Genomic DNA, 13259 nt, shown 5'->3' with positions numbered 1-13259 from the left:
GATTCAATTTATTTAGGCACAGTTTTTAAATATGTTATCGATCAAATAAAAATCAACATATCATCCAGGATCGGAACGAAACAGTTTTTCGAGCATCACCTGCGTGCGTGTGAGACGAGTGGGTCATTGCTCAAGGAGAGAGAGAGACAGTTGGACATGCAGCAGCAGGTAGGCCTAGCTGACAAGCTAGGCAGCAATTCAAAACAAAACGTGTACCCTCTAGTTAACTGTTTAGCAATTGATAGCATGTATTAATGTTTTCATCATGTCCCAAAAAACATTCCACCAACATTTGCGAATAAGCCCATACAAAATTGATTAAATTTTTTGAAAGATTCATATGATTATTTTTGATGAAACAAATGATTCACTTCACCATTGTATTAGTTGGGATTCAGTTCAATTGTGGCGAATCGAATAATGTGAATCAAAATAATAAAATGGGAATCGTGAACATTCATTTTAGGTCAAAAATATTAGCTTCTAGCCTTTCTTTTGGATTATCTGGTTTATTGGGCATCCAATGTATTGGACATTGCAACTCAATAGATGCTAGTCAGCCTGCAAAGTAAGTACTTCTAAAGTAGCTAAGATAAATATTTGAAAAAGAAAACGCAAGGAGCTCAGATGCAAAAATGTAATAACAATGTTTTGGCAGCCAATATGTCTTCATCAGGCTATAGGCTAAGATAAATATGACTAAACTATAACAGGTTTATTTCCTGAAGATAATGTGTGTGCCTGCTTTATCAGAATTAAAATAATTGTATCTTACCATAGCCATTTGATCTTTGATATATTGAATGAGCACATTATTTAAAAAGGCATTAAACATATTTGATTGTATTGTTGCAATGTTTTACATCAAAGTTGGTCAACCATCCTCCAGGAGAGCTAATGGGTGCGCAGGCTTTCATTCCAGTCCCCTCCTAACAAACTACATTTTAAAAATGAGCTGGTCAACTGGACCTTGATAAACTAGCTCTGATGTGTTTGAGCAGGGCTTGATCAAAAGCTTGCACAACCAGTAGCTCTCCCGACTGAGGGTTGACCACATGTTTTATACAGTTGCCTAACAGGTATTCTACTTTATGGGGGGTTAAGTGCCTTGCTCAATGACAGAAGATGGTACCAACCATTGTGTCGATACCACATTATGCCTACTTTTTTATACGTACATTGAGACACTGCCAATTGTTGGTCATGGAAATTTGGTTAAAAGTCATGGAAAACTCATTGAAAAGTCATGGAGTTCTATCTTTCAAAATGTGGAGAGAGCGAGAGAGAGAGAGAGGCATGGAAGGGAGAAGGAAAGAGAGATGGGAGGTACTGAGCAGAGAAGGAGGATGTGGGCTCGGGGGAACCAGTTACAGCGGCTGTGCTGTTCTTTTGTTGCAGGTATGCTGGTCTGTACCAGGGTCGCCAAGGTTGCTGTCCAGCCCAGGGCCCTGCTTGATCTCCGGGACAGAACACAAGCCTTCAAACGCGAGACCAAACACAACTTCTTGAAAGAGGCGCATTGGCTTGGCAATGAGGGCAGGGCGGGGAGCGAGCGTCACGTTCACCTAGTAGGTCACGAACCCTCTACAACCCCTTTATGAACCCACTACGATCCTTTGCGACCCTTTGACTTGGCTGTGCAAGTAACATTTTTAATTGGTCGCATCAATGCGACCTGCAAGTTCTTGCTGGTCACTTCAGTCAAAACATATTTGGGGGGCGGCTAAAACCATGATTGGGTCGAACAGTAGCTCAAACAAGATAACTCAAATGTGCTTTTGGATTTCGTAACAACATTCAAAATGCAATCGCAGGGAATGAATGGTTTGAACACACATACTGTTGTGACTGTGAGAGAGAGGAGGGTCTCAGCTTCCTGTAGGTATTACGTTTATTTCTCATCTCTCAATATTGACTATATTAGCACCTCTTTTAACCGTCTATATGTGTTTGAGAAATATGGAGTGCGGGAAGTGTGCCTCTGCCATTTTCAGTGATTTCATTGACTAGTATGCTTAATACAAAAAAGCTGAGTGACTGTATCTAGAAACAGGTGCGTGGGAATAGTATGATTACTTCAATGAAGAGAGAAACCCGCATCATACAATTTATTAAAGCTTTTGTGTCGGCCTCTTGGCCTTCGTCAGAGCTTTGAGCTTTAATCAGTGACACGATCAAGAGAAGTTTGCGGGTTTCTCTTTTCTTTGAAAACTTTTGCTTTTTTTGTTGCTTTTTTTAATACATTACATGTACTGTTAGTTTTATTAATTACACAATGGTGAATTAGCCCCAAATGAATTATGATATTGGTACACAAAAATGATTAACCAAATGAATCTCTATTGAACAAAAGGAATCTGCGATTCTGGAGCCCTATTTTGAGATTAAAATATAGCAACAATAACAATTGTCAACCTAAAATTCATGACAATCACTTTTTCAGATTTTACACAAAAATATCTTGATCATGCATTCCTGCTTGGACATGTTAAATTCAACTTATTTCTTGAAACATACCATCTAGGTAGCACTGACTTACTTTATGAGATGATTGCAAAAAATATATACATTGCATGACACCACAACAACATTATGGTGCGACCAAATCATGACCTGGTGCCATCAACTGAAATTGTTAGTGGCCCTGCTCTATTACCCCTCCACAAACCCTCTACAACCCCCTTTTCTCTATTAAAATGATCGACTGGCCTCATCAATAAACCAGTCTACAACAATATCCCGGAGCTGAATTTCTCTCTTCCCTCTCTTTCTGACGATATCGAATTTGAATGTCCAAACATTGTTCAAGTTATGTAGGTCTGTGTAATCGTTGTCAGTGCTCGAGACAAGTGTTGATTTTACATGTCAGCTAGGCTTTTTATTTTTGTCCCTGTATAGAAATCGAACTCAGAAGAGAAATTGGAATCTCATTTCAAAGCCATTGTACAAGAAATGGAGGACTATTTGTGTCCAATCCTCTCTCAGTTTGACTTCTCATGCTTCAGGTAAGTCAGTACAGTTCCGGATATTGTCCTGTATTGTACAATGGTCATTTAAAACAATTTTATACCGTTTTCTTAGCTGTACTGGGAGGTCAAAAACATTCTGCTACTGAGTTCTATTTATTGCAGAATTTAAACTATACCCAACCCCTTACCCTAACCTTAACCAATTGGGAACTTACTGTACCTAAACATGACCAGCCTCTTTTCTTGGCTAAACCACTCAACTAATCACATTGCTTTTGCCCTTGAGGCAGAGCTTGAATAAGGAAAGATTGAATAAGGAAAACTCCAATGCAGTTGATTTGGTCTTACAGTTCATCACAGAGCTGGGCGATATGGGCAAAAAGCCATATTGCAATAAATTGCCTGAATTAATGAATTAACGATAAGACTACAACATCAAAGTGCAACACTTTTTTTGTTTGTTTTTTGTATCCTTTAAACTACTACTAGCAATTTGATGGTTGTAGCCATCAATTCTCCCATTAACATCACCCATATTAGCAAACTTATTTCATTTCAAACTTCTCTAGTTTAATGCTATGATCAGTATGGTCAGTGTTGATTATTTTCTGTTTACCTTCCCAGGTCTAGTTCATCATGTCTGTCTTATTCATGTGTTGTATCAGCTAGACATTCACATTGCGAGACTTTGTGTCAGTGTGGCCTGTGATCTTTTTCTCTCTCTCTCTGTGTTTGTTTGGTTTTACTATCCTTGCGGGGACCAGAAATCCTCACAAGGATAGTAAAACAAGGGACATTCTGTGTTTCATCTGACACATTGGTGCAGCTGGCTTCCGGTTTAAGTGAGCGGGTGTTAAGAAGCGCTTCTTGGCAGGTAATGTTTCGGAGGACGCTTGACTCGACCTTCGCATCTCCCGAGCCCGTTGGGGAGTTGCAGCGATGAGACAAGATCGTTATCACGAAATTGTGGAGAAAAAGTGCAAAAAATGTCATTTAAAAACATTTGGGTTAGGTTTAAGGGTTAAGGATAGGGTTAGGTTAATGGTTAGACTGGGGCGGTATATCGTATATTATAAACTGGGTGGTTCGAGCCCTGAATGCTGATAGGCTGACAGCCATGGTATATCAGACCGTATACCACGGGTATGACAAAGCATTTATTTTTACTGCTCTAATTACGTTGGTAACCAGTTTATAATAGCAATAAGGCACCTCAGGGTTTGTGGTATATGGCCAATATACCACAGCTAAGGGCTGTATCCGGGCACTCTGCGTTGCGTCGTGCATAAGAACAGCCCTTAGCCGTGGTACATTGTCCATATACTGGGGCGGTATATCGTATATTATAAACTGGGTGGTTCGAGCCCTGAATGCTGATAGGCTGACAGCCATGGTATATCAGACTGTATGCCACGGGTATGACAAAGCATTTATTTTTACTGCTGTAATTACGTTGTTAGGTTTAGGGGTTTACTGCTCTAATAAGTCAAACTATATTGTCCATATACCACCCCCCAGGGTCTTATTGCTTAACTGTATACCGTATACCGGGGTATTTGGGAAAAGCCACGGGATGGTTTTTCAATAGCATCAAAACAATTTATTTTACGTTTTTCAATACATTTTTATGTTTATAGCTACTTTAAGTTAATACCTGGAGTCAACTTGTGCAATGTGTTTGAGGATAAAGCAGATTGCATTCTTAATTTCACCTGTCACATGATTTTACATTATGAAGCTTACCATAGTTCCCCAGAACAGTTGAGGTGTTGACGTGTTTGTTTGTAAATAGCACAACGAGAGAAAGCAGGAGCTGGTGAGTCCATAGTGTTCTATTTCTATTGGCGAGTCTCTTGTGCGGCGCACTTGAGGTATTTATTTTATTTTTATTTAACTAGGCAAGTCAGTTAAGAACAAATTCTTATTTACAATGACGACCTTCCCCGGCCAAACCCTAACCCGGGGGAGCTCCTCCTACCAGCCTCCACTGGTGTGTATGTTTGTGTGGGAGTATGGTTTCTTTGTGCATGTACAGTTGAAGTCGGAAGTTTACATACACCGTAGCCAAATATATTTAAACTCAGTTTTTCACAATTCCTGACATTTAATCCTAGTAAAAATCACGTTTTAGGTCAGTTAGGATCACCACTTTATTTTAAGAATGTGAAATGTCAAAATAATAGTAGAGAGAATGATTTATTTCAGATTTGATTTCTTTCATCACACTCCCATTGGGTCAGAAGTTTACATACACTCAATTAATATTTGGTAGCATTGCCTTTAAATTGTTGAACTTGTTGAACTTCGAGTAGCCTTCCACAAGCTTCCCCACAATAAGTTGGGTGATTTTTGGCCCATTCCTCCTGACAGAGCTGGTGTAACTGAGTCAGGTTTGTAGGCATCCTTGCTCTCACACGCTTTTTCAGTTCTGCCCACAAATTTTCTATGGGATTGAGGTCAGGGCTTTGTGATGGCACTCCAATACCTTGACTTTGTTGTCCTTAAGCCATTTTTCCACAACTTTGGAAGTATGCTTGGGGTCATTGTCCATTTGGAAGACCCATTTGCAACCAAGCTTTAACTTCCCGACTAATGTCTTGAGATGTTGCTTCAATATATCCACATAATTATCCTGCCTCGGGATGCCATCTATTTTGTAAAGTGCACCAGTCCCTCCTGAGCGGTATGACGGCTGCGTGGTCCTATGGTGTTTATACTTGCGTACTATTGTTTGTACAGATGAACGTGGTACCTTCAGGTGTTTGGAAATTGTTGTGGGGATCTACAATTTTTTCCTGAGGTCTTGGCTGATTTCTTTTGATTTTCCCATGAATTCAAGGAAAGAGGCACTGAGTTTGAAGGTAGACCTTGAAATACATCCACAGGTACAACACAAATAACTCAAATTCAAATTATGTCAATTAGACTATCAGAAGCTTCTAAAGCCATGACATAATTTTATGGAATTTTCCAAGCTGTTTAAAGGCACAGTCAACTTGGTGTATGTAAACGTCTGACCCACTGGAATTGTGATACAGTGAATTATAAGTGAAATAATCTGTCTGTAAACATTTGTTGGAAAAATGACTTGTGTCATGCACAAAGTAGATGTCCTAGCTGACTTGCCAAAACTATAGTTTGTTAACAAGACATTTGTGGAGTGGTTGAAAACAAGTTTTTATGACTCCAACCTAAGTGTATGTAAACTTCCGACTTCAACTGTATGTGTCCGCATGCATCAGTCTGTCTATTTGTCGAGTTAGGTGTCGGCTGTGACTTTCCTCTGTGTTCTCCGCCTCCTCGTGCTTCTCTGGGCCTTGTACATTCATTTTCTCATGTCTGGACCAGGTCTCCACTGTATCCCTGCTGATCCTCCCTGTCCTTATCTATTTCACTCAGGCACCAGACGCCATCGATATCCATCCCGGAGTGCATCCGGCCCAAAGACAAGGAGGAGAAAGCAGGCTTAGATAAAGGTCTAGCGGGTGTGTATTGCTTGTCCCAGAAACAGATATATACAGTGTAAGGGAATCAGGGAACTGATGTTCAGAATCCGGAGAGTGCTGATGTGTAATGTACTGTACTGTACCTGCTCATTGCTTGTGATTAGCCCCACAGCTGGATTTACTTAGATTAGTTTAAGTTTACTAATTCCCCCTCCATCTCCCATTTCTTTTGACTTTTGTTATACCAGTTTGTTTATTGACCAAATGATGTACAGTGGAGCCACATCAGCATGTTTTTACACAAAAGGCAAATGGTATTTAATTCCCTAAACACAATACTACCTGAAATATATATGTTCAAATATTTACTCTAGTGCGAGATACAGTACAGCTATAGTGGATGTAATGGAATATATAACTTACCAAATAGCTAACTGGACCAGGGCTTAAGAGACCCATTTCAGATGGTGATTTGTACTTTGGATTTTCCCTCGCACCATTACATGTATAAGTATGCGCTGGGTGTACAAAACATTGGGATCGTCTTTCTAATATTGAGTTGCACCTAGGGCTGTGGCGGTCATGACATTTTGTCAGCCGGTCTCACGGTAATTGACTGGTAATTAACATAAATGGCTTCCACGTATAGACTACACGCCACTGATGCAGACCTTTTGGAACAGCTACATTTTAAAAAGTCTAATAAATCCATACCCTACGCAATCACAATAAATTCATTATGTATTTTAGACAGGTCTAAAGAAACCGGATTTGAAGAAAATGTTGTATATTTCAGAAGAACAGAATAGCATACTCCTTGCCCTTATGTTAGATCCTGATCTGGCTATGTCATATGGCTGTGGGCTACACTAGTTTATTTAGCAGACAATATTTGCTTAGAATACCATGGCATTATTTTATAGTATGAAGAATGCAATTTAACATAGCTGAATGAAATAGATAGGATATTTTCTCAGCGATTTCTGAGGGAGTGCGCACGTGGCTATTCTGTGTTGAGCTGTTAACAAAGAAACAGGTCCTCCTGTATGCTTCATTTAGAGTTATTTATGCAACTTTAGTTGTGATCAAAACATATAGCCCAACGTTTGTATTTTTAAAACATTCTAAGGCTGCAATGTTGATAAACTCTTAGGCTTTTTCTTTACATTATAAGCGCAGGAATGTGCACGAATGTTCCAAAATGCAATCAATTAGTGGGAAAAACACCATTCTCAAAAGTGACCGCAAATCTAATTATGCATGTAATGCTTTTATTAAAAAGGTGCATTTTTATGGTGATAATTATCTTCCCCAAACTCATGCGCTGCTTATATATGCCAGTTAGGCTCTACACCTGTTGTAAAGTGGATTAATGTGCTTAAATTTAAGAAGGAAGAAGAAGAAGAATTATTTGGCCACTTTTGTTGTGATTATAAACCTTGAGGTGTGTGACTATAATTGGAAAAATTCGCAAAAAAAAGGAATGCTCTGTTTCTTGACTTACTGCACACAACCTGGGCATGATACACAAATGATAAATCATATCATTCACAAGTGAGTTAGCAAGTTTGGTAGGCTACTAATGACCATCAGCAGCATCAATGCTTGGAGAAGCCTAATTACAGTGACCAAACGGTCACATGGAATTTGACTTCCTTCATGGCTCGTGACTGCCGGTGTGGAGGTAATACGGTCACCGTAGCAGCCCTAGTTGCACCCCCTTATGCCCTCAGAAGAGCCTCAATTCGTCTACAAGGTGTTGAAAGCGTTCCACAGGGATGCTGGCCCATGTTGGCGCCAGTGCTTCCCACAGTTGTGCCAAGTTGTCTGGATGTCTTTTGGGTGTTGACCATTCTTGATACACACGGGAAACTGTTGAGTGTGAAAAGCCCAGCAGTGTTACAGTTCTTGACACACTCAAACCCATGCGCCTGGCACCTACTACCATAACCTGTCCAAAGGCACTTGCATTTTCTGTCTTGCCCATTCACCAGCTGAATAGCACACATACACAATCAAATGTCTCAGGGCTTAAAAATCCTTCTTTAACCCGTCTCCTCCCCTTCATCTACACTGATTTGAAGTGGACTGAACAAGTGACATCAATAAGTGATCATGGCTTTCACATAGTTTCACCTGGTCAGTCTATGTCATGAAAAGAGTAGGTGTTTCTAATGTTTTGTACTCTGTAATAAAGTATGTTGTATGGCTTTTGTGATCAAAAGCAACAAAATGACTATATATACACTAATATAAACATTTTCACAGCAAGCTGAGCATATTGTATTGACGTTTGTACACTCTGTGTGCGGGTGTGTGTGCTCACCTTAATCTGTGTCTGTTTGTGTGAACAGTGGGGTCTCCTGCAGAGCTTGGGGAGTATGTCGTGCTCCTGGCTGACTGGATGCTCATGGAACTACCTCTGGAAGCGTTGGCAATCCTGCAAGAAGAGGGGCTGAGCTCTGTATCTCGTGACTTCTCACTGCAACTCCTCCACACTCGCCTGCAGAGAGAGGAACCAGGTGAGGGGTTACACACACACACACACAAATGGAGTGCTTAGTTGCAAATACAGTTTTCATTCTATTTCATTTCAAAACACAGCAAATTTTCATTAGCAAGCCCACACTAGTAGTATTAAAGGAAGGCTCAGCAATATGACGTAGATGCAGAAAGTAAACAGCATAGTCAGTCAGTTTCTGCAACAACTGAGAGCATTGAAGCGCGAGGCTCAACTTGTCTGCAGTTTTGGTGCCCTGGCTTCCACACTGTTAACAGAGTGACACAAATCTGTGAACATGCGCATATACTGTGTGTGACGGTGTGCGAGCGAAGTGTTGCCTCTTGCTCATTTCAGTATCTCCGGTGCTGTTCGTGGCAACGTCATTTAGCCTACCTTTAACAAAAACATTATTTACGGTAGTTCATCACACATGCATAAATTAGACAACTTGCAAACTTTGCAAGTGCAAATTAGCATCTAAGTCCGCCCAGAGGGTTTTGTACTCTACAAGCATTTCATCTATTCTTACCCCTCTATCCAATTGGCAAAGCTTCATTAAACTTTTTGGAATACTAATGATGTTTTCATGACATAATTTGTTCGGGCAGGATTAACACCCTCTCCCACACTTTAATCTCTTTAAACCTCTGTTGGAATGACTTTGACAGTGTTTGCATGGCTCCAACCCTCCATTCCAGCCATACTCAATAGGCAGACTATAATAGTCCTGATCCAGACCTACAATGTGTTAATAAACGCAGTCGGGCTTTAAACTTACTGTTGAGTGAAACTTACTGTAATAAAATAATTGCAATCGAAGCAATTATTGAAATCAACAAGCCCATTTTTTTTAGCTAGGTAAGTTAAGCTAACCAGCTATCTAAACCTTGTAGTTATCATGGCCAGATTCTCTGCTGAGGCCCCTATTGGATTTGGTTGTAATGTTGGAGTCACTCAGATATCATATGAACACACATGGCAAAATGTTTAGAATTGCAGGAAATAATCTTTAAAGCGGCAAAATGTTCTCTCAGCCAAAAAGAGGGTTGTGAACAGTGTGTCAAGTGGAAGTTTTATCGCATGCACAAGTACAGTGAAATGCCTTGCAAGCTTTACCCAAAGTGCAGTAATCAATGTCAAAATAGTATAACTAATACAAATGAAAATAAATATTAGGCGAAAGTGGCGGGTAGCAGGATCAATAATAATCAACAGTATGGCAGCAACTTAAGGGTGGGACATTTTAGTAAATAAAATATTACATTTACATAAGTATTCAGACCCTTTACTCAGTACTTTGTTGAAGCATCTTTGGCAGCGATTACAGCCTTGAGTCTTCTTGGATATAACGCTACAAGCTTGGCACACCTGTATTTGGGGAGGTTTTTTTTTCATTCTTCTCTGCAGATCCGCTCAAGTGCTGTCAGGTTGGACGTGGAGCATCGCTGCACAGCTATTTTCAGGTCTCTCTAGAGATGTTCGATCGGGTTTAAGTCCGGGCTTTGGCTGGGTCACAGAAGGACATTCAGAGACTTGTCCCCGAAGCCACTCCTGCATTGTCGTGGCTGTGTGCGTAGGATCGTTGACCTGTTGGAAGGTGAACCTTCGCCCCAGTCTGAGGTCCTGAGCGCTCTGCAGCAGGTTTTCATCTAGGATCTCTCTGTACTTTGCTCTATTCATCTATGCCTCGATCCTGACTAGTCTCCCAGCCCCTGCCTCTGAAAAACATCCCCACAGCATGATGCTGCACCTCCATGCTTCACCGTAAGGGATGGTGCCAGGTTTCCGCTAGTCGTGACGCTTGGCATTGAGGCCAAAGAGTTCAAACTTGGTTTTATCAGACCCGAGAATCTTGTTTCTCATGGTCTGACAGTCCTTTAGGTGCATTTTGCTAACTCTTAACGGGCTGTCATGTGCCTTTTACTGAGGAGTGGCTTCTGTCTGGCCACTCTAGCATAAAGGCCTGAACTGTGGAGTGCTGCAGAGATGGTTGTCCCATCTCCACAGAGTAGCTCTGGAGCTCTCAGAGTGTCAGAGTGACTTTTGGGTTCTTTGTCACCTCTCAAGGTCCTTCTCCCCCGATTACTCAGTTTGGCCGGGTGGCCTGCTCTTGGAAGAGTCTTGGTGGTTCCAAACTTCTTCCATATAAGAATGATGGAGGCCACAGTGTTCTTGGGGACCTTCATGTTTTGGTACCCTTCCCCAGATCTGTGCCTCGACACAATCCTGTCTCGGAGCCCCAAGGACAATTCCTTCGACCTCACGGCTTGGTTTTTGATCTGACATGCACTGTCAACTGTGGAACCTTATTTAGATAGCTGTGTGCCTTTCCAAATCATGTCCAATAAAATGAATTTACAACAGGTGGACTCCAATCACGTTGTAGTAACATCTCAAGGATGATCAATGGAAACAGGATGCACCTGAGCTTAATTTCGATTCTCATCGCAAATGGTCTGAATATTATGTAAATACGTTATTTAAAAAAAAAAAAAATTAAAATCATGTATTTTTTTTATTTTTATTTTTTAGCACAAGGCTGTAACGTAACAAAACGTAGAAAAAGTCAAGGGGTCTGTATACTTTCCGAATGCACTGTATGTGTATTAAAGTAGTACAAACTTTAGTATTTGGTCCCATATTCCTAGCGCTCAATAATTACATCAAGCTTGTGACTCTACAAACTTGTTGGATGCATTTGCTGTTTGTTTTGGTTGTATTTCAGATTATTTTGTGCTCAATAGAAATTAATGGTAAGTAAGGTACTGTGGCATTTTGAAATCACTGTTGTAAATAAGAATATTATATATTTTTAAACACTTCTACATTAATGTGGATACTACCTACCATGGTTACGTTTAGTTCTGACTGAATTGTGAATAATGATGAGTTAGAAGCACCAAATATCATACCCCAAGATATGCTAACCTCTCAACATTACAATAACAGGGGAGGTTAGCATTTTGGGGGGAGGGGTATAATATATGTGTGCGTCTGTAACTTTCTCACTCTCACTTTTGTTGGTGGGAGACGGCAGAGTGGAGTGCCGTTGAGATTGCATCGTCTGTGGATCTGTTGGGGTGGTATGCAAGTTGGAGTGGGTCCAGGGTGTCCAGGATTATGTATGCCATGACCAGCCTTTCAAAGCACTACATTACAGATGTGAGTGCTACAGGGCGGTAGTCATTGTTACGATGCCGATAAATTACCATATCCATCCGGACCTTTGTCGCCAAGGAAATTTGTGTGACCGGACCTTCTCAAAAAGTATTTGAGTACCTCTGCTCTATTCTTTCCCAACATGGTCTGCATATCCAAATTAATTTGTAATTTTGTTGTAAAATTCACATGACACTTGAACTTACATTTATATCTGGGAAGGTAATTCTGATAATGACGCAGAGAAATGTGAGCCTCAAATTCTTGAGGATGCAATGAAATAAGTGTCAGATAGTGTTCAATCAATATATTTTATTAGCAAGCTGCAGTGTCTATCCAATAAGTTATCTACTGCACATAGATCATGATGCTCTTACATAGAGTACCAGTCAAAAGATTGGACAGACATTCAAGGGTTTTCTTTATTTTTACTATTTTCTACATTGTGGAATAATAGTGAAGACATCAAAACTATGTTGTAACGAAAGAAGAATTAAACAAATCTAAATATATTATATATTTGAGATTCTTCAAAGTAGCCACCCTTTTCCTTGATGACAGCTTTGCACACTTCAGATTCTCTCAACCAGCTTCATGAGGAATTATTTTCCAACAGTCTTGAAGGAGATCCCACATATGCTGAGCACTTCTTGACTGCTTTTCGTTCACTCTGTGGTCCAACTCATCCCAAACCATCTCAATTGGGTTGAGGTTAGGTGATTGTGGAAGCCAGGTCATCTGATGCAGCACTCCATCACTTTCCTTCTTGGTCAAATAGCCTTTAAACCAGATGGGTTGGCGTATCGCTGCAGAATGCTGTGGTAGCCATGCTGGTTAAGTGTGCTTTTAAATTCTAAATAAATCACAGACAGTGTCACCAGCAACACACCATCACACCTCCTCCTCCATGCTTCACGGTGGGAACCACCCATGTGGAGATCATCCGTTCAGCTACTCTGCGTCTCACAAAGACACAGCGAACCAAAAATCTCAAATTTGGACTCATTAGACCCAAGGACAGATTTCCACCGGTCTAATGTCCATTGCTCGTGGCCCAAGCAAGTCTCTTCTTCTTATTGGTGTCCTTTTAGTATGGTTTCTTTCCAGGAATTCAACCATGAAGGCCTGATTCACGTAGTCTCCTCTGAACAGTTGATGTTGAAATGTGTCTGTTACTTGAAC

The 13259-nt window shown here is 40.5% G+C and overlaps 1 protein-coding gene across 1 annotated transcript in view; it reads left to right on the top strand.

The window, feature by feature from the left end:
- Positions 1 to 13259, top strand: part of LOC118401477 (cilia- and flagella-associated protein 46) — an 85581-nt gene that overhangs the window by 57397 nt on the left and 14925 nt on the right. Inside the window, exons 48-51 of the mRNA XM_035799018.2 lie at positions 1399 to 1568; positions 2899 to 3005; positions 6369 to 6454; positions 8770 to 8937. Of these exons, the coding sequence (XP_035654911.2) occupies positions 1399 to 1568; positions 2899 to 3005; positions 6369 to 6454; positions 8770 to 8937 (531 nt within the window). The remainder of the gene's footprint in view (positions 1 to 1398; positions 1569 to 2898; positions 3006 to 6368; positions 6455 to 8769; positions 8938 to 13259) is intronic.

The sequence above is a fragment of the Oncorhynchus keta genome, chromosome 2 (assembly GCF_023373465.1).
Source record: "Oncorhynchus keta strain PuntledgeMale-10-30-2019 chromosome 2, Oket_V2, whole genome shotgun sequence".
Lineage (NCBI taxonomy): Eukaryota > Metazoa > Chordata > Actinopteri > Salmoniformes > Salmonidae > Oncorhynchus > Oncorhynchus keta.
This window is presented reverse-complemented; position numbering and strand designations above follow the sequence as displayed.